At 45.3% G+C, this 22,423-nt stretch overlaps 1 protein-coding gene across 2 annotated transcripts in view; it reads right to left on the reverse strand.

Moving 5' to 3' along the window:
- Nucleotides 1–1,428: 1,428 nt before the first annotated feature.
- LOC116939342 (solute carrier family 22 member 3-like) overlaps nucleotides 1,429–22,423 on the reverse strand; it is a 29,331-nt gene continuing 8,336 nt past the window's right edge. The window contains exons 4-11 of one of the 2 annotated variants that reach the window (XM_032947570.2): nucleotides 19,194–19,362; nucleotides 18,517–18,634; nucleotides 10,338–10,447; nucleotides 8,747–8,961; nucleotides 7,219–7,327; nucleotides 5,286–5,398; nucleotides 2,252–2,351; nucleotides 1,429–1,881 (exon numbers count right to left, since the gene is read on the reverse strand). In XM_032947570.2, the coding sequence (XP_032803461.2) occupies nucleotides 1,779–1,881; nucleotides 2,252–2,351; nucleotides 5,286–5,398; nucleotides 7,219–7,327; nucleotides 8,747–8,961; nucleotides 10,338–10,447; nucleotides 18,517–18,634; nucleotides 19,194–19,362 (1,037 nt within the window). In that variant the 3' untranslated portion in view covers nucleotides 1,429–1,778. The remainder of the gene's footprint in view (nucleotides 1,882–2,251; nucleotides 2,352–5,285; nucleotides 5,399–7,218; nucleotides 7,328–8,746; nucleotides 8,962–10,337; nucleotides 10,448–18,516; nucleotides 18,635–19,193; nucleotides 19,363–22,423) is intronic. The other variant, XM_032947571.2, reaches the window with a different exon arrangement.

A 22,423-nucleotide genomic window follows, 5' to 3' on the forward strand; every position in this document is an offset into this window, starting at 1 on the left:
CTTGGCAACCGCACGACTCGGCTCATCGGACAATTCACGCTCTCGGCCCCTTTGTGTAGTTGGAGTATCAAGAAATGGTAAAAAGGGTTTCAAGCACGACGGGTGCACAACCCAGCATCGTTTACCATGGCAAATTTTTATACATTGTGGCCGAACGACCTTCACGACATCGACGGGCCCCCTCCAAGGTTTTAAAAGTTTGGGTGACGTGGACAATGGTACTTGAGGACAGTGAAGCCATGCCTCTGACCCTGGGACCATGTATGCGAGGAAACTTTGAGATTCCGCAGGCGCTCATTGGCCAATTGGCGGGTCTCTGAATTATGTTTAGCCGCCTCTCTTGCTTCCATCAACTTGTGGACATTTGACCGAATGTGCTGGGAAAGTTTGGATTTAGGGAACTCCTGAGCGACGCGTAATTGAATATCCACCGGGGGGTTTGCCTCCCTGCCATACATTAAATAGAATGGTGAAAAGCCCGTGGCCGCATGAGGAGATCCCAATCAATCTGTGAGTCGGATACTTGGTGGCTCAGCATGGCGGTGAGAGTCCTATTAAATCGCTCCACCATGCTGTCCGTTTGAGGGTGATAAGGGGAGGTGCGTACCTTGTGTGTGCCCAACAAGTCGCAGACCTCACGCAGCAGTTTGGACGAAAAATTATTTCCCTGATCGGTCAGCAGCCGCTCTGGAGCACCCTTATCCAGGACATAGCCCTGGAGGAAGGCGTCCGTGATGGCTGCCGCCGACTGGTTGGGTAGTGGCCAAGCCATAGGCCAGCGGGTAAAATATTCAACCCGAACCAGGAGGCACTTGTTACCCCTAGGAGTAACAGGGAAAGGCCCCAAGATGTCGAGCGCAACTAGTTTGTTCACTCTGGATACCTTAATAGATTGCAATGGAGGTCCAAGCTCGACCCGGCCCTTATAAGGGCAGCGGGCTCGAGGGTCCAGGGTCCTTGTCTCGCTGGCCTTCAGTCTTCGGTCTTCAGTCTTCAATCTTCAGCTGCAACTGCCTCTAACCTCTCCAGAGGCCCTCCTTATATACAGTTTCTATGCCAAGGGGCAGGGCTCTGTGGGATCGTAGAACACCCCACAGCCCCCACCGGTTGGGAGGGGTCTGCGGGGGATCGTAGAATACCCCGCAGCCCCCTCCCCCCCAGGCTAGGAATCCTAACGGTTTTTCCCGCCATTTTAGTTGTACCGCCCCTGATGGGCACTGTCCGCCATTGCGGATATTTGCAGCCCATTTACGGCGCTACAAATCCACCACTCAAGTCAATGAATTTCACCGCGTTTCTCACATATTTCGGTATTGTGGTTGTACCTTGGAGGTGGCAACCACAGTGCCACCACCCTCCTGTAATACGCTCAGGGGACTTGCAGTGCCATGCCCAACTCGGTTGTGAGCTCACACCAGACAAGGGTCGCTTAGACCAACCACCTGCAGATGTCGCAATGGGTTTTTTTTATTCCCGCCTCCCACGAACATAACATAGATGGAGGGGTTAAAGATTAATTCAAACTCCCGTGTATATTTCACACCGTATATTCATCTCAGTCCTTTGTAAAATCGTAAAGGCTTCAATCATTTACATGATATCAATGTGTAAGTAACTCTCTATGTTGACTGTTACACCAGAGTAACCGAATTAATACATCAGTACAGCATTTGATTTTCACAGTGTATGCGTTAACTTCAACTACTGGGAACACAAAAATAAAAATCATCTTCGCGTTTTCAGACAGCTGTTTCGCACAGGGTCCTTTCACCCGACGCTTATATACACTCAAGTTCCATGTTGTTGCTCGCTGCTTTCCCAAGTGAATATATCACATCTCTGTGCGAGTTCGACCTGCATGCCCGCTTTGCCTTTTGAATCCTGTACGACATCATACAAACACAATCGCCGCGGGGAAAAAATATTGACATTGAAGGCAGGTTGGCGAGGAGGTTGATTTTTTTCACTCTCAGTGATGACATTTTGTACATGTTGTGGTCCTATATACTTTATATATCAATTGTTTACAAATCTATAAATACATTTGTAGCATACCACATTTTTTTAAAGAATAGATTTGTAATATATGCACTTCATTTTCTAAAGCACCATCTACTTTCATAACGTCTTGGCATTACAGCGATTTTTAATAAATATTTGCATACAACTGTTGACATCAAAGTACTAAGATGTTCTGCAATATGAAATAACGTTTAAAATGTGATCCACAAAACACGCTCTCGACACGTACTTTCCGATGTTCTCCGCATCTTGAATGGTTTCAGGCAAAGGCAGGCCTTTTGTTTCTGGCAGAAGCAGAATTAAAAATCCTTCAGCAATCGCTAGAATCCCTGTAAGCACACACAGGCGTAAGTGTGTGCACGTTTAAAGGGTATTTGCAATTACAAGTTGGCAGCATGATGGACACTGTTACATGCTATTTGCTGGACTTTAGAAGGATTGCAATTACTTTTTGGTTCTGTCAGTAAAGTCACGTAGAAAGAAAATAAAATGAATAGAATACGACTTTTCGATTGCAACACAAGCAACCGTCATCAGGTGTGAATGAATGTATACAGAGAGAGACAAACACAGACACGGAGAGAGACACATACACAGAGAGACAGACACAGAGAGACAAACACACAGAGAGAGTGACACACATGGGGGAGAGACACATAGAGAGACACAAATGGGGGAGAGACACAGAGAGAGAGACACACAGAGAGACACAGGGAAACAACGCCTCTGTGACGAGGCATTATATAGAGAGAGGGGTGGGGCAGAGAAATTCGCATGTCAATGAGAGCGGCAGGCGGAGAGAAATTGGAAGTTTGACAAACCTAGTAAAATTTAGAGAGCGGCAGGGGGAGAGAAATTGGAAGTTTGGGAAAACAACCTGGCCACAAATGATACTCAACAAAGTGGCTTATCATGTGGAAATTTATAGCAGCCAAATACTCGAAACCCATGTTTATAAATGTGGAAGGAAAAAACGGAGGCGCCAGAGAAAAATCCACACGACCATGGGGAGAATACCCAAACACCAAATATACAGCAGGCATCAGGGTCGGGATCGAACCCACGACCTTCTGTATACCAGGCAAGGTCGTTAACATCTCGCCATCGTGGCACCCCCCTTCAAGCGAGAAGTAGTGCCCTCCACTACCCTAGCCATTGGTCCAGCTGACCCGGCTGGCCGTACCTTATCAATGGCTCCCATGCTCAGCGATAAGAGCTCCCGCACCCTGCCTTGGAGGTTCGGCCTTTGGTTAGACGAGGGCTAAGGGCAAGGTAACCCCTGACAGTGCGTAATGGAGGACGTCCTACGGGCATTTGCTAGATGGCCTCTCCCTGCCACCACAGCCTTCCCAGTGGTCGCACGTTTCTTGTGCCACTGCATCACAGGTTGCTGGGGCCAAGCTACAAAAGTGCTACCTGCACAGATTCAGCTTCATAATGGGTTTTTTTGGGTTAGATCGCGTAAAAAAAATGTGTCATTAAACCCACCACCACCCGACACAGCCAGTTAGTAAGGGCTGTCACGTAAACAGAAGATGCCGATTAGTTACTAGTTCCACATATCGGTATGTTACATTGGGGAAACTAAGTGATATGTCTCGGAGCGTGTTCGTGAACATAAAAGGCAGATCTGAAACACGGTAGGACCAATACCTCGGCCGTGGCTGACCATTGTTTTAATGCGGTGGGCTCACACGAAATTGATTTCTCTAAGACGAAGGTACTTTGCAAACCCATTCGCTATCAACAAAGATTCGTTCATGAAGCCATCCATATATATAGACACAGACACAAGAAGATGGGTACAAACTGAGCAATCATTGGAAGGACGTTATTAACCAGTTTAAGTCATAACTGGCTGTGATGTTCGCATCCTACCACCTTCCTTAGTTGTTATTTTCGGCTCTTATTTTTTACATTAACATATTCAATTTCTCACTAACACAGCTACCTCGCGTGCCATCCTCGAGGTTGCTGCTTCACGATCTCCCATTAACATGCTAATCTCTTACATTAACATGCTCATTTCTCACATTAACATAGCCACCTTGGCACGCTCGCCGTGTAGAAGGCTCGGCGATCTCCCATTAACGTGCTAATCTCTCACATTAACATAGCCACCTTGGCGCACTCGCCGTGGAGGATGCTCGGCGATGTTACATTATATCCAAATTTTTACCTGGCAGCCCTTTGATTGGTGGAAACCCCACCACCGCCACAGTCGCTGCCCACCACTTACATTGGCTGCTGACATTTGGGCTACGCCCATTTCAAACCTTTATAAACAGTTGCCTTTAGAAGCTAATCCCCCTTTTCCTGATGACGACCGCTTGTGTTGTGATCGAAACGTTTTTGTTTTTTGTTATTTTCTTTGAACCTATCTACGTGACTTTACTGAAAGACCCAAATAATATATCGGTATGTTGCAGAGTAGACCCACAACATTTACAATTCGAGTACAACGTTTCACCAGTATTCTAGCTGTCACCTGATGAGGCTGATTGTAATTACCAGCGAAACACCGGTGTGCTGAACGAGTAACTAACTGGCATGTTTTGATTACGTGACAAACCTTACTAATTGGCTGTGTCGGGTGGTGGCAGGTTTAATGACACAGTTATATATACGCAATCTAACACAACAAAAACCTAGATTATGGATAATATTGGTCGTGAAAACCTACTAAGTGTTAAGATGCATCTTTGTTTGACACGCATGCAGCCTACTCTAGTTTGTCACAATCCTGTGTAGCTGCCCTGTGTATCACTAGATGATGATATGAAAAAACAAACGAGTGTAATTCCCGTTATCTGTGATGAAGTGGACAGAGCCAATTCATGGATACGCAACATCACAAAGAAGCGGAGTTTATCGCCAGTTATCTCCTGCTATTCAAAGTCAAAGTGATTTATTGCTCAAATTAGCATCGATGCATTGCCAATTATCTCCTGTTTACAACTCTGAGCCAGTGGTGGGAATTCCTCATTCCAATGACAGGAACGAGTCTGCTCATAGGGCAACCACCGTTGATTTCTCCTACGAAGTGGCACTCATGTTATTCATGACCTATTACCCACAATAATGAAGGGATTATGAGTACGTGCCACATAGCTCCTCTTTTGCATATATAATAGATAACAGACTTTCATATCTGTTTGTGTTGTCCACAATTTGCAAATGTAATGGATTGTTGGCTCTAGCAAGACATTTGCGTGTGCATGTGTGCAAGTGCACCAATGTGTCTGTGTGTGTACAATTTATACCAAATATTATGAGTGGAAGATGCTTCCAGATGTTGTACAGTCGGTAAAGGAGAAACGGCGCAGCTATCCCACCAATGCCAGACAGTGATGAGCATATAGACACGGCAAAATTCCTGCACAAAACAGTGGCGAAACAACATTTTCTGGCGAGTTCACAATTAGTCTGATCGTACTCATCGTACATGGTCTACGAAAGATGCTCCCTTCAATGTGAGCATATTTTAAATAAAAAAAAAACACCAAACCAAAATAAATATGAATGGCTTATTTTATATGAGTTTGTCTTGTAAAATCTACTGATAGGTTTGCTATCGTGACACAAGATAATACATTTATTAAAATCATTATTATTTCACTTGTTTACCCAGGAAAGCCTCACTAAGCCTCATGACTCTTAATCATGAGGGTCCTGCAAGATTACGCAGTAGACAGCGATTATTTCTGCTGTGTTAGACTCCCAATTGACTAATTTGAAGGATTTTTTTTTATTTGGGAATTTTGGACCATGCCGCTGGAACTCAATGAATGCCCTGCTCTGGCGAATTGACGTCACAGGATCTTCAACGTCCACGGTAATACACACGACGCGCATTATTAACCAGGGCGGGCGCTGTATTTGAACCGTGAACCTCTGCAACAAGGGGCGAATGCGCCACTACTGGGCTATCGATGCCCCACTACTTTATAATCGAGCCACCTTACTACCATCTTCTCAATGGGTGATGGGATATTGTGAAAGCGATGGCACTGTATCTTACAGAGGAGACCAAAGAGTTGCACTGTTTTTACAATATTCCTTCAGGACCCTGTACATAAATTCGAAGCTTTCGTGACTGCAGAAATTACTCTTTGTGTTGTGTGTCTCTTTCTGATTGTGGGTCTGCCTATGCTGTTTCCGTGTCTGTGTTTTATCACACTTTACTTCTAATTTAGCAATCTTTGTAAGAACGTTAATCAACCAGGCTATGCGTTAACTGTGTGTTAACCGACCCTCTGTGTTGCATTGCATTACATTTCTTAATTTTATTAAATTTGCCTTCTCAAACTTTCGCTTTTCTTGCTCTAAACCATTGTCTCTCCTCCGGCCATTGTATTCCGGAATTCCACACTGCTCCCTCTTTGTCCCCTCATTTGTCGGCTGGTCCCGCCTCCCCAGTCCTCTCTCTGCCCCGCCCCCTCCACCCTCTCTCTATTTAAGGCCTCGGCACAGATTCGTTGTCATTCTGTTTGTCTTGGTGTGTGTCTTGCTCGGTGTGTCTTTGCGTGTGTCTCTCTCTGCATGTGTGTCTGCCTATGCTGTTCCCGTGTCTGTGTTTTGTCATTCATCCTTACCTGAGGATGGTTGCTTGTGTTGCAACCAAAACGTCGTATTCTATTAATATTTGATTTTATTTTCTATGTGACTTTACCGAAAGAACCAAAGAGTATTGACCCTGTACATAGCTGTACTTGGTCTCTGCAACAATACTGATGTTTGTGTATTTGTGTATTTGTTGCGATGCTTGCGCACCATAAGTGTCCCTTATAAAATAGCCAGGCAACTGGCTAAATGGGATCATCCGTGGAACAAATCAAATTAACTCAAACTCTATTTTAATATTGAATACACGTATTATTGATATTGGTGGGAGACATGTAGAGGCTTTGAGATAAAAATGTAGTGGGATTTTTTTCTTCGCTAATTTCCCCCTATTATTTTGGTCGGGCATGCATGCATGTATATTGAACTTCTTTTACACCGTATGTAGCCAAACCGTGCGAATCAGAGGTGTGGGGGAAGGACAACAAACTAAACACAAAAAGCAGTTCTAAATAAATGAGTTTTCAATCTCGATGTTTTTTTTTAATTCCGCCTGTGTAATGCGCTCCACCAACCACCAGCTCGCTACCGTCCCCTTGATCACCGTGTTCTCCCACACAAGCGTTCGCTCACCTGAGGAACGTGGGGTACAGCTCGTTGCTGAGCAGACACACCATCTGGTAGGCCATCGTCATGCAGAGGCGGGCCAGCATGACCAGTGCCACATACAGCCACTCCATCTCTAAAACGGTGTGTGCCAGTGTGGAGAGTGGTATTATAATGGTTAGCGCACTGCACTATGAACCCGGTAACCCGAGTTTGATTCTCACTCATGGCCAATACCAGTGGCGATTACCTTAACAGGTCCTATGCTTCTCCTAAATTGACGCGGACTCAAATGAATATCTGGTGCGATGTGTAAACATTGGCACGAGGGAGACAAAGGCGGGCTAGCGTGGTGCTGGCCAGGGGGCCAGGCGTGGTGCCGGCCACCCACCTTCTGGCCTTCATAGGCGCTCACTAACAGTACTTGCCCCAATAGTCTGTTAAGTGCTATACGGGGGATCATTGTCTCATGTAAATAAGGAGTTATTGTATGGTTGTTATCAATCACACGGTGGAGTGACAGTGATGTTAATTCCCTTGCGTCGTATACGGGTGGTCGTGCATTCGATCGCGACCCTATATATTTGGAGTTTGCATGTTCTCCCTGCGATCGCGTGGATTTTAATCTGGATCCTCAGGGTTTTCTCTCTACATTTAGAAACATGCGTTTAGAGTATTTGGCTGCTATAAATGTCCACATGGTAAGCATATTCGTTGAGCAATCATTTGTGATAGCCAGGTCGCTTCTGAAAAATAACTAAATAGCTCAGTGGGCCTTAGCTGGTAAAAATTTAATAAATCTGAGTTTACAGCAAAACCCAAGCACTCCCCCTGCTGGACACCAAGTCATATCTCATTTTACTTGAAAGAGCGCAACGTAAGACATTCTTCTATTGATACTTCCATGGTTACTGTTCCCATGAACTTTCACTCATGTACTCCTCCACCCGGTTTACCAGACTGACTGTGTCGTCCCATCCCTCGCTGTGTTCAACCACCACGCCGCAGGTCACGACACTTCTCTCGCTGCTTCTTTGCCCGCACTGCTCAACTTTGGAATTTTGTCCTCGCGTCTTTCCTCCCCCAAGTTCTCATCACCTTGCTTAATTGAAGAAACCTATTAACTCCTATCTGTTACACCTTCAAAAGTGCGATTTGATGCTCTCCTCTTGGTATTACGGGCCTATGCTCAGCAACCAGTGACGATATGTTAACTGCTTCACCTGGTATACAGGATGTCGTCGGCTCGAACCCGACCCTGACGCCTGTTTTAGATTTGGATTTTGCATGTTCTCCCCGTGGTCACGTGGATTTTTCTCTGAGTCCTACGGTGTTTCTGTCCACATTTAGAATAAACATCACGCGTTTAGAGTAGTTGGCTGCTATAATTTCCACATGATAAGCCACGTTGTTGAGCTATCACTTGTGGCCAGGTCGCTTCTGAAAAAGAGTTATATAGCTCAGTGGACCTTACCTGGTCAAATAAAAATAGTTTAGTTTTAGTGAATATATATTTTTAAATCTAGATCATTATTCATCGACTGGAGCTGCATACCGACGGGCACCAGAGTGGACGCGAGGCAGAAGAGGCCCGAGAGGATGGGCCCCACGGACATGAGGGGCAGCCGTCCGATGCGGTCCACGAGGGCAATCACCAACAGGGCTCCGGGGATCTCAGCCACGCCACCCAGCAGAAACGCCACGTACAGGTTCCCTCCCAGGTTCCCCGTGCTCAGCGCCAACCCCTGGTACACCACGGCTACCACGAACCTGCAAGCAACACGCACAAGCGATTGCACTGCTCAGTGGCGTACATATACCGGTAAATATAATCGCGGTTGGCATGGAACCCGGTGGAAGGAACGAAAAGGTGGAGGGGGGGCCTAGCCAGTCCAATTTCCCCCCTCTTCATATGTAAAATATTTAAACTATTCTATTTTACCAGGTAAAGCCCAAAATACTATTAGCTTCTAGATTTTAAGCTTTCGTGACTGCAAGGATCCATACTCTTTGGTTCTATTCGGTAAAGTCACGTAAAAGTATATTAGCTCTTTTTCAGAGGCGATCTGGCCACACGTGATAAGTTCATCGAAGTGACTTATACTGAATTATAATATGTATGAATTTAGAGTGGCAGACTAATCTTCTAAACGCTTGCGTCTAAATGTGGAGGGAAAAACCGGAGGACCCGGAGATAAAATCCGCATGACCACGAGGCAGAGATAGTTCATATGACGTTGCCTCTGATTAACACGGTTGGCTTATGTATGATGCGAAACAAGTTCAAGATACATAAAACTATTTATATTTTACCAGCTAAGGCCCACTTAGCTATATAGCTCTTTTTCATAAGTGGCCTGGCCACAGATGATAGCTCAACGAAGTGGCTTATCATGTGGAAATGTATGGCAGCCAAATACGTGAAACGCATGTTTCTCAATATGGTGGGCAAAACCGGAGCACCCGTAAATAAAATATATGCACCCACAGGGAGAGAACACGCAAACTCTAAATATAGATGCATCCCCAGGGTTGGGATCGAACTCACAAACTCCTGCGCATGAGCCCGTCCAGCCTGTGAGCTTTCATGCAGCTGTGCCGCCTGCACACTTAGCAAGCTACATCACTGGCACTGCTCTTACACATGACCATCACATGTTAACTCCACATTTTAGATCATAGATTAATTTCTCATGGTATATTTCTACGCGCCGCCCTCCCCCCCCAACTCCCAAGCTCTTAGAGCTCAGCCCTAGACAGTTACAGCTGAAACTTAGCACTGCTTAGAAGACATTATGGGAAGATAGCTGTCTTTTACCTATTCTGGCAATGCACATTGTATAAATATTGGAAACTTGGACCAGATCTTTTCAGTCCCACGAAGCGAAACAATGTGTGCACTTGTGCAAGCCATAATGTTTTTTTTTATATATACATTTGCTGAACACAGGCCCAAAAGCTTAACACGTTAAACAGCCAGCAACAAACAGGACTATTAAAGTTGATAACAACACATTTCTTGAATTGGGCAAGGTTATACGAGATTGTGAAGAGAGACGATGTTTGTATTAATGTACGTAGATGCCAAATAATCAGTGCTACTGATGTGGTGCACATTGACATGTTGATATGTTGCACGTCCCCACCAGTAGAACATGAGCACCAGGGTGTACTTGCGAATCTTTGGGGACCTCAGCAGGTCCATAAGAGATGGGCTGGGGGACTTCATGTCAGGTGCTATTATTGCCTGAAAACCCTAAAACAGATAGGGATGCAGAGTACAATCACCATATTAATCCCATACATGAGAGAGAGAGATTTATTGAAAATCTTAACACAGGTAGGTGTACGCCCCACCCAGGGATCGTAACATTATCGTGGTGGTGGGGTTTGTGTGTTCCAATGACCCTCAGAGCTATGTCGCCTGGAGTCTTATACGCCTGGTAGGATCTCCCTTGGCGAACAGGTCTGGGGGGAGGTTCCAGGCAAATAACGGTTAAAAAAGCCCCTCATGAATGGTAAAAAAAATACAAAAATCAAAGAACCTCGCTTAGAAAAGGTACACCGGGACACTCCCCTGGATCCAGGCCTGGGGGTGGTGTTCTCCGGCAAGTGCCAGGTGGCTGGGTGACCTTCGTAACCCGGTCAGGCCCAGCCCCAAATGGCTATGTGGCACCATCCTGTGAGCCCACCATCTGCAGGACGAAGGGTGAGCGGCAGGTGCGATGCCAGTATGGCAGAGAGAGAGATGGTCTCAGATGGACTGGACCTTGACGATGGACACGAGCTATTGGGACATGGAATCTCATGTCACTGAGGGGGAAGGAACCAGAGCTGGTGGAGGAGGTGGAAAGGTACCAACTAGATATAGTCAGTCTCACCTCGACACACAGCATTGGCACTGGAACCAAACTTCCCGATCGGGGGTGGTCTCCTATTCCAGAGTAACCCCTGATGAGAGATCCCAGGCGGGTGTAGGGATACTCAGTTTTCATTCAGTTTCATTGATTAGGTATAGCCCTGTGAGCCATGTGGCTCTTGACTCCGATGCAACCGTAACAAACAAAATCACGAACAAAGAACATCTTAAAGTGACTACGCGCAACAGAAAATTCCAGGAAAAAACAGCAAAATCTTCCAGAAAAAACACCGTATATCAACGCTGTGTGCAAAAATCCCAGTGGGATGCAAGTCAAACAATAGCAACCATAAGACAATTTAGATCAAAGTTATCAGGTGAAGTCTGTACTTCAACAAACAAACATGGCTAAACCAAACGTTTTCGAAATCACCAAAATTAAGCTATAAAAGCAATGTAATAGTGATCATAGGAACTGTAATTAAAATTTAACAATAAACGATATACATAACATGTACGACCAAACTTTGCAGGCATAACTGGCTGCATTAGTCACTCCATAACAGCAGGAGTATCAGTAGGAGTGTCACAAATTTCCAATGCACCTTTAAAGATCAGCACACTATAATCTAAATTCAAGATTATACTTTGCAGCGTTCATCCGGAGCGATACATTTGATTTCAGGCCACTCTGCATAGCAGTGGCAGCTAGGGGTGTACAGCTCCTCAAGAGCAGTTTTGAGTTTATTGGCGATAGCATTCCAGACCCTGGGGGCATCAATAGCAAAGGCCCTTCCTCCAGTGTTTGTATGGCAATAAGGAATGTTAAGCTGATAAATGAGCGAAGACCTTAGGTCACATTTGTTCTTCGAAACAGTGAGGAGATCCAGCAGGTAGTCTGCTGGTTTTTTTTGTAAGTACATCGTGAATAAATAAGATCTGATGCACAAGCCGTCGATCATTAAGAGATGTTAAGTTTGACCCAATGTAGAGATCGCAGTGGTGGGTCTTATATGGGCAGTTCAATGCAAATCTTAAGGCCGAGTGATAAATTGAGTCAAGCTTCTTCAGTATAGGACTGGGGGCTGATTTATATACGATGTCACAGTAATCAAGTAGAGGCAGTATGGTAGCTTTTATCAATTCCAAACGGAACAGAGGGGGGAAGCAGTGCTTGTGTCGATACAGAAAACTAATTTCTAATTTTGTATTCTTACCAATATAATCAATGTGATCTTGAAAATTCAATTTTGAATAAAAGATGACCCCAAGATACTTATAGATCTTGACTTGCTCTATTTGATAATTATTTAAGGAATGTAATTGGGGAAAAATAACTTCCTGCTTTAGTCCCGGTGAGAAGCATAGCACCTTGGTTTTGGAGGTATTCAGGACTAGTTTAAGAGCAACTAGCTGATGTTGTAGTTTGTTGAAATCACCCTGGAGCTTAGCAATCACGTCATCTGGAGTGCGGCCAGCAGTAATCAGTATCGTGTCATCTGCAAACAGATTTACCCTGGAATGATCCAGGTCAGTGCCCAAGTCATTGACATAAAGAGAGAAGAAAAGGGGGCCGAGGATGGAACCCTGTGGAACCCCTTTTGTTATCTTAACACTGTTTGACCTCCAACCATCTATGAATACAGTTTGGGTGCGAGAAGAGAGGTAATTTTTTAACCATTCCACTGCGTGTTTGGAGAAACGGAGGCAGCTTAGTTTTACTAAGCAGGGTGTTGTGGTCGACTTTATCACAGGCTTTGGATAAGTCAAGAAAAAGACTGGCGCAGTACTGTTTATTATCAAGGCTATTGTAAATGTGATTAGAGAGTCTAATGCAGTAGATGTGATGCTGTATTTTTTCCGGAACACAGATTAGTTTCGATGTAAGAGATTGTTGTCGGACAGGAAACTGCTAATTTCGTAGTTCAATATATTTTTTTTTTAAATTTCATCAACGGTGACAAAACTGAGATAGCTCGGTAGTTATTTGGATCATCTTTAGGGCCCCCTTTGTGAAGTGGACGAACATAGGAATGTTTCCATTCCAGAGGAACTGATGCTTCTTTGATGGACAGGTTATAAATATGGGCTATAGGTTTGTATATTAGCTGACCAAAAATTAGCAGAGCAAAGACGGGAATACTATTCGCTCCGATAGAGGAGGACCCTTTGAGGTAGGATAGTTGTTTCAGAACATTACTTTCGTGGATAGGCTGGAAATTAAATTCGTTTAATGTTTGGACAGGGGTGTAGGAAATTGCATGAGTAGGGGTGACTCCCAATACATTATCAAAAAGGTCACCAGCTTCAGAAAATTAAGGTTAAAATTGTCGTCAACTATTTTTTGGTGCTCTGAAAAATAGTCCCCATTTCGGTTAAGCGCAACGGGAAGATTATCTGTGTTAGATGCCTTTTCGATACATTTGACTGTTTTCCAGAAGATCCTGGCGTTGCTATGTGATTCCAGGAGAGTGGAGGAAACGAAATAATTCTAGATTTGAAGCTTTCGTGACTGCAAGGATCCATACTCTTTGGTTTTATTCGGTAAAGTCACGTAGGTAAAAAAATAAAACAACAAAAATCACGACGTTTCGGCCACAACACAAGCGGCCTTCATCAGGTGAAGGGACCAGACTGTCTCGAAGACTGTCTCTCAGCGCAGTCTTCGAGACAGTCTGGTCCCTTCACCTGATGAAGGCCGCTTGTGTTGTGGCCGAAATGTCGTGATTTTTGTTTTATTTTTTTACCTACGTGACTTTACCGAATAGAACCAAAGAGTAGGAAACGTAATAATTTTTTGCATGCCGCATTTTTTTTTACAAATCTATTCCTTAAAATCCTGTATTATAGCCAGTCATTGACCAAATTACTTTTCTGAGCACATGCCCAAGCCTTGTCCCTAGTTTTCATGAGATTAGTAATCAAAGGATCAAACCATGGTGGGCGGTTGCCTTTAAATTAAAATTTTACCAACGTAGCATGTTTGTTAAGAATTTGGAGAAACGTGTCCATGAAGGTCTCCCAAGCCATAGTCAGGTTGGGGATATCGCAGACTTTGTCAATATCCGAGTGAAGCACATCATTAGTAAATGCCTGTATGCTGAAATGCCTCATGGAGTGCTTATCAACCAATTTAGGGGGGGCGTTGGGTCTGGCTGATGATCTCACCCCAAATATGAAGGAGTGCTCACTAAGGTTATTACCCAGAACACTAGTAAGTGGGAAATTGTGAGGGGCATTAGTCAACAGGACGTCAAGCAGAGATGACTGTCCCGGATTTTTTAGGTTCGGTCTTGTGGGGACATTTATTAATTGAAATAGGTTAAATTTATCTGCAAAATTTTTGGCCACGGCCGGCGGGTTTAGCCAATTCCAATTCAGATCACCCATTACAATTATTTTACATTTAGGGAGGCCCCCAAAAAGCTCTCTCAGTGCAGTTTGAGCTTCAAGATCCTTACTACTAGGTGGTCTATAGCAGCACACTACCAATAACTGTTGATTTTTAGGGAGAGTGATTTTTAGAGCCAGACTTTCAAAGCACTATGTTTTTCAACAAGGAATGAGCTGGTTTACATGCAATAGTACTACGAACATAGATGGCAATTCCACCTCCTTTAGATCCTCGGTCAAGTCGAAAAAGGTTGTAGTTGTCAATCGTAAACTGCAAGTTATTGACGGCCGGAGTGAGAAATGTTTCTGTAAGGCAGAAAATGTCCGGGTCCCGATTTGCCACTTCTAGTTTTAGTTGACTTAATTTAATCACAAGCCCTCTGATGTTGACATGTAGAACACCAACACCTTTTCTGCCAGACAAATCTATAGAATTATATGAGTTCTTTACATTTGGGCCAGGATGAAGCTCAATACCTCCCAGAAATAAGAAAAGTAGAATTAATAGTTTGCACAGGTATTTTCTGTGAAAGGATGAAGAGCGGCGAACCTTGGACGAATAGCAGCAGCTCACAGATGGCAACATTTTAAAGAGCAGAATGAAGTTAGGAAGGAGTGCTGGTGAAGTAATGGCACAGAGATAGGGTTTAAAAGGATACAATGATGGAGTGTAGAAGTGGCTATAAGCTGTTTCACTAGCAGGTGTTGTGGAAAATGGAGCATCAAGTATGGACTATAAATAACGAGGGTTGCCGGTGGTAGAATTGAGTGTGGCACTAGATATGGCTGGGAGGGACAGTAGTAGGATACATAGCAGAACTGCCATCTTTAAAATAACAAAGGTACACAACAGTTAAACACACAAGTGAAAAACGTACAGGTAGGCCGAGCGCGAGAAAATGCTTACCGTACTCGTCGCACATGTACGGCTTCTCGCCCGTGTGCTTGAGTTTGTGGTGGCGGTCAGCTCCAAGTTCTTGCTGTTTGTAAGCACACCTTTGTGCGTTGCTATTTCTCTACGCTAGCGTGGATGTGACCTAACACTTCCCTCTTTTTTTTTCTCAAGGAGCATATTAGCGAACAAGGCAATAACTTGATCAAGCAGGTGAAGGGTAAAAACCTCAAGGAGCGGGTCAAGACGGTCGAGAGCTTCCTGCAGAAGTGTCAGCTCCTTGCTGATGAGGAGCATTTCTGAGCAAACCAGGGATCAGCAGCTCAGACAGGCCCAGTGAGCAGCAGCTCAGGCAGACCCAGGGAGCAGCAGCTCAGGCAGACCCAGGGAGCAGCAGCTCAGGTAGACCCAGGGAGCAGCAGCTCAGGTAGACACAGGGAGCAGCAGCTCAAGCAGGCCCAGGGAGCAGCAGCTCAGGTAGACACAGGGAGCAGCAGCTCAGGTAGACACAGGGAGCAGCAGCTCAAGCAGGCCCAGTGAGTAGCAGCTCAGGCAGGCCCAGGGAGCAGCAGCTCAGGTAGACACAGGGAGCAGCAGCTCAGGTAGACACAGGGAGCAGCAGCTCAGGTAGACACAGTGAGTAGCAGCTCAGGTAGACACAGGGACCAGCAGCTCAGGTAGACACAGTAACAGCTCAGGTAGACACAGGGAGCAGCAGCTCACAAGCCCCTGGCTGGGTGCTGTTCAGTTGGAGTTTGTCCCAGTGAATGAGAGGGTCGCCTCAATGAGACTTCGGGTCTCAGAAAAGAAAACTCTGACTGTTGTCTGTGCTTATGCACCAAACAGCACTTCAGAGTATTCGACCTTCTTGGAGACTGTGGGTGCAGTGCTCGACAGAGTGCGGCCTACCAACTCTATAATCTTACTGGGCGACTTCAATGCTCACGTGGGAAACGATTGAGATACCTGGAGAGGCGTGATTGGGAGGAATGGCCCCCCTGATCTGAACCCAAACGGCGAGATGTTATTAGAATTCTGCGCTAATCAAGGAATGTCAATGACAAACACCATGTTCGAAACTATACCCTTTGGTTATTTCGGTAAAGTCACGTAGGTATAAAATAAAATAAATTAAATCACGACGTTTCGGGCGCAACACAAGTGCCCGTCATCAGGTGGAACAACCACAGCAAGAAACAATTGCTGAAGTGGGATACTCATAGGTGTACTGTGAACCAGAACACCTTGGGCTGTATCATCGGACCTAAGGCCGTATGTTCTGGACACTCGGGTGAAGAGAGGGGCAGAGCTGTCAACTGATCACCACCTGGTGGTAAGTTAGATCCGATGCTTGGGGTACCAACCAGATAGACAGACGAATAATGCGGGTTTTCTGGGAACGTCTGGCGGAAGACCCAATGCAGAAAGACTTCAACTTCCATCTCCAGGAAAACTTATTTTGCACTGTAGGGGAGGTCATGAACATTGAGTCCGAATAAATGATTTTCAGGACCCCTATTGTGGATGCAGCTGCGAAAATCTGTGGCCTCAAGGCAGTTGGTTCCTGTCAGGCAGCAACTCTAGGACCCACTGGTATCCAGTATGGGGGAATAGAGGTGGCATTGCTGCTTTTTGCCACATCAGTCTGTGATCCCCATCATGCACTTGAAAAGTTTGATGCCGAGTGTGAGGCGGCTGAGATCAGTACCTCCAACGGTTGGATCAGCACCTCCAAATCTGAGGTCATGGTTCACTCCCTGAAGACGGTGGATTGTTCTCTTCAGGTGAGGGGGGAACAGCTGCCCTTATTGGAGGAGTTTAACTACCTCAGGGTCTCTTTCGTGAGTGATGGTAAATGGGAGCGGGAGATCAGCTTGCGAGTCAGTGCGGCGTCCACAATGTTGCGGGCACTGTACCGTTCCGTAGTAGTAAAGCGGGAGCGGAGATTTCGAACAAAGCTCTCGGTTTACAGGTCGATCTACATTCCCACCCTCACCTATGGTCATGAGCTTTGGGTAATTCTCTGTAGGGATGCCAAGCTCAATCTCCATGATCGGATGAGAAGCTCAGTAATCCGGGAGAGCCTCAGAGTAGAGCCGCTGCTCTTTCGGATCGAGAAGAGCCAGTTGAGGTGGTTCGGGCACCTGGTAACGATGCCGCCCAATAGACTCCGCCTGGAAAACTACTGGGCACGTCTCCCTGGGCGAAGACCACAGGGCCAGCCCAGGACACGCTGGCGGGACTACGTCGCTCGGCTGGCCTGGGAACGCCTGGCAATTCCCCAGGAAGAGCGAGAGTCTGTCGCCAGGGAAAGGGAGGTATGGACCGCCCTACTCAACATGCTCCTGCCACGACCCTCACCACGACAAGCAGATTGACAAACGAATGAACAAACGAAAGGTAGGTGTACACGATACAATTATCATATTAGTATAATCTAGTGACGTGCGATGAGGTCAATGGCTGGGGAAGCACTGACTAGTGTCAGAGCCGGATTCACATACTGAGGGGGGCGTGGCCTCACGGAGGGGGCGTGGCCTGACTGAGAGGGGCGTGTTCTCACTGAGGGAGGCGTATTAGACACGTTCCCCTCAGTGAGGCAGATGTGATAGCTGCCTCCCCTGGTGCTTTTTCATTGCAGTTTCATGACGAGACCAGCGAGCCTAAATCTATTTATACACATACGTGAAATAAGTTACCTGGAGTATAGAAGGCGAGGACATGAAATAAAGGGGTCTACAAACATTACATTGGTGACATACAGGCACGTGCTGATTGCCCGTGCTCCATCCAGTTACTGAGGGGTTGCGCAATCAGAGGGGAGGCTGAGCTCGTCGCTGCCTCACCTCTCGCCTCTTCCTGTATTTGCAGCGGAGCTCCGCAAATTTGTCGATTTTGACTATAGAAATGATTGAATCGTACAGAAATGACATTTATAAAACAGATCAGTGGAAAAATCTTAATATTTATTTTATTTGATTATTCTTTTTTTTTCTACTTTTCGTAACAGCCATTTTCATTGGAGTATGACAGGTGAGGCTCTGCCTCCCCTGCCTCCCCTGACCGCACGTCCCTGGTGTAATCCCATCCTCACCAGACTTGAATGATAGATAATTATAGCCAGTGAAAATATTACTTAGCTGGGGTTGGTGTGGGGGCCGAAATCATTTGTGGGGCGCACCTTTTGGAAGGAGCTGCACAGAACTCGCCTGTTGCCTCGTGCAATTTTCTCGAAAGCGGCGACCACTTCTTTCTTACGATTCCGCGAGAGCAGCCAGCGCGGTGATTCAGGCAGCAACCTACAATCGTGAACGAGACAATAAGTTAGTGCACACAGAGTAATGGCAGCCTTCATTCTTCACATACATACATTTGTTTCAACAAACATTATTCAACATTGCATAGTACAAGTGTCCTCGTCGATACTGGTTTCTTCTGAGCTCATGGCTTTTTCACTTGTATCAAGAGATCCTTTACTATGTTCTTTGGTTCTTTCGGTAAAGTCACAATTTAGTTGTTTTCATTTTTGTTTTATTTTATTTTTACCTACGTGACTTTACCAAAAGAACCAACGAATATGGATCCTTGCAGTCACGAAAACTTCAAATCTAGTAAGATCCTTTACTCTCATGGGCTTTGCACACAGCGTGGTGGTCACCCATAAACGAAAAATAATAAAGGTTAGCACTACGGCTCCTACGTATATGCTCTCCACCTCCGCCAACCCGCACCGGCCAGCGTTGTGAAGTATGGTCAAATAAACTACCATGACCTGCATGATGTGGGGCTGGACCTCAACGAACAGTGGTTTGGCAGAGCGCCGAACATCCCCATCACATCAGAAGCACCTTCACTTGCCAGTAGTAGGTAATGAAGATGGCGTTAGGTAATGTGAACGCAAGTTGCAGGTAGCGCCACGTGCGTAGGTAGTAAGCGATGCCAGGCATTATGATGACTCCGAAGCTGAAGAACATCTGCATCACCATGTGCACCACCTTGCGCTGGCTGGAGCCCACAAACTCGGTCACTGCGCGCAGAAAAAATATGGGAAGGCGGTTAAAGGCAGACACAAATACGCAGAGCCAGCATTTACCGACCCGTGGCTTTTGTGTTCGATAGAAATCATTCACAGCCACGTTCATTGCAGCAGGTTTAAGCAGCCACATTTCGCCAGCTGGTAGGCCTGCTGACCAGAAAGTACGCACATTGAGAAACCCCTACATTTCAGTGAGAGAATCTGAATATTAACTTTGGAATTAATGTTCAAATGCAGATGAATCACTGGACGATATGTATCACCCAAGACTATGCTGATGAATCACTGACAATATGCATCACCCAAGACTATTGAAGACTCCCTTTACAAACACCAATATATTCTTAGCTCTTTCGGTAAAGTCACGTTGAATGGAAACAATAAAATAATAAAATATATATAAAACAATACAAATTCTCACGACGTTTCGACCATAACACAAACGGTCATCATCACCTGATGTGACTTTACCGAAAGAGCTAAGAATATGAATTACTGCAGTCACGAAAGGTTTAAATCAAAAACACCAATATATTTCTTGAAAGCCAGTTGGCTGACATGCACTTGGTGACAATGTTGAAATCCTGCTATAATTTAGATTAAATTATTGTTTTAACTGATAACCTTTATCCGTGTACGTGCAGAAAGGTCACATTTTGTAATTATCCCTTACTATTTAAAACTGGACGGCGGCATAAATTGCTGGATTCGCATAGTAACTGGCACCCAGTCGTGAGATTATAAGTTGAAATTAGGGCCATGGCAAGCTGTGCCCATCATCTCTCTCCAAGGTCGGTGAAACGAGAGGGCGCTAGTGGAGCACCTTCTTTGTGGGAAGGCAACAAGACGGTCCGGTTCTTGGCAAAAGAACATGGAACTTTCACCACTGGATTGGACTACTAAATGGGAAGGAACTCTGCCCACAGATTTTCGTAACAACGCTGACATTTTTCATTTGAAGCCACCGCAGATAAATTCCCATTGTTACTTCATACCATGCAATGTATTGCTCTGAGGCAGAACTCGGTGAGCGTTCTATGCAAATATTCTCCGGCAAGGGACACCAACTGGATTCTTTTTTACTATTTCGCATGCCATTCTTTGCCACTGTTTTGCTTTTAAGATGCACAGCGGCTGCATGGTTTTCCTTGACAAAAGATTGCCAGAAATATATTACACTATAGCAAGTTTTAACGATATAAAATAAGTAAATACTGAGTACACCTCACCAGAGATGCTTTATTTTTAGAGATGGGAGTCAGGGTACCCAACATTGCGATGTTGTAAACACAGAGATGGGAGTTAGGGTATCCAACATTGTGATGTTGTAAACACAGAGATTGGAGTCAAGGTACCCAACATTGCGATGTTGTAAACACAGAGATGGGTGTTAGGGTACCCAACATTGTGATGTTGTAAACACAGAGATGGGTGTTAGGGTACCCAACATTGTGATGTTGTAAACACAGAGATGGGTGTTAGGGTACCCAACATTGTGATGTTGTAAACACAGAGATGGGTGTTAGGGTACCCAACATTGTGATGTTGTAAACACAGAGATGGGTGTTAGGGTACCCAACATTGTGATGTTGTAAACACAGAGATGGGTGTTAGGGTACCCAACATTGTGATGTTGTAAACACAGAGATGGGTGTTAGGGTACCCAACATTGTGATGTTGTAAACACAGAGATGGGTGTTAGGGTACTCAACATTGTGATGTTGTAAACACAGAGATGGGAGTTAGGGTACCCAACATTGTGATGTTGTAAACACAGAGATGGGTGTTAGGGTACCCAACATTGTGATGTTGTAAACACAGAGATGGGTGTTAGGGTACCCAACATTGTGATGTTGTAAACACAGAGATGGGAGTTAGGGTACCCAACATTGTGATGTTGTAAACACAGAGATGGGTGTTAGGGTACCCAACATTGCGATGTTTGTAAACACAGAGATGTAAACACAGAGGCCGGACCGTCCGCTAGGGGGCGCTGTGGCGGTGTGGGTCGTCACCACACCTCGGTGTTTTCTTTCAAAAATTCAAAACGACGTTGCAGTGAATTGATGTATTTTATTTTGTATCGAATTACGTTCCCAAATTCGTTGGTGACGGGAATTGTAGCAACGTAAACATAGGACTGCCTGTATTCAGTTGGAATCCACCTCGCAAGTGGCTGATTTGCACGATAGATCACGATCTATTTCACTTCGATGACAAAATCCGATTTAAATAGGCTACTGAAATTGCCTAAACATAGAGAAAATAAGAGTGTAGCTTCACTTGATGAATACAGTATCTCGCAGGAAAAAAATGCGTTGTTCATTTGTCAATGATTGCAGGTTTTGGAATTATTTTTACAGAATTGAACTTCCAAACAGTTTAATTTATGATAAATGAGCGTATGTGCACTTAAGAATGTTCATATAAAACAATGAATATTAAAAAAATCTTATTTCTTTTACTTTGATAATTGCCCTGTTGCCCAATTACAACGTGCAATAAGTACAGTTGATAGTGTCAGCCCGGTTACCAATGATTGCACAAAGGAACATTCCGTTTGGTTCTGCGCTCAAATTGGCTAAATTCCAGCACTCACAAGTGTAAACACATTCTTGCAGAGGGAGCTGGTAGGAACGTTGGGTTGCTCGGTCAATGGCCAGGGTCAACGGCGGCACCACGTGGTGGATTCCGCAAATATTCCCGACTGTGAGGGCGGGCACAAGCCGGCGTGAAGGGTGGGGACCGGGTGGGGACCTGGGATGGTGGAGAGAAAAAAAAGCTGTTCCTCAAAAAAAAAGAGTACAATACCCACGAATTGGCGGCTTATAATGTAGAGATTGAGAGCAGCCGTATACTCCAAACGCACGTTGTTGATTCTCCACGTGGAGGGAAAAATGTCGTGAAGATGGCCGGACGTGGTTGGTGGCCACCCACCCCCTCGTGTGTGACGCGGCCGCCTTACCCACCCAGCCCCTCCCTCCCCACCCTCCCCTCCCTCCCCACCCTCCCCTCCCAGCGCCTCCCCACCCTCCCCTCCCCAACCAGCCCC

This window comes from Petromyzon marinus, chromosome 6 (assembly GCF_048934315.1).
Source record: "Petromyzon marinus isolate PM22_M1 ecotype Great Lakes invasive population chromosome 6, UKy_Petmar_22M1.pri1.0, whole genome shotgun sequence".
Taxonomy (NCBI): Eukaryota; Metazoa; Chordata; class Hyperoartia; order Petromyzontiformes; family Petromyzontidae; genus Petromyzon; species Petromyzon marinus.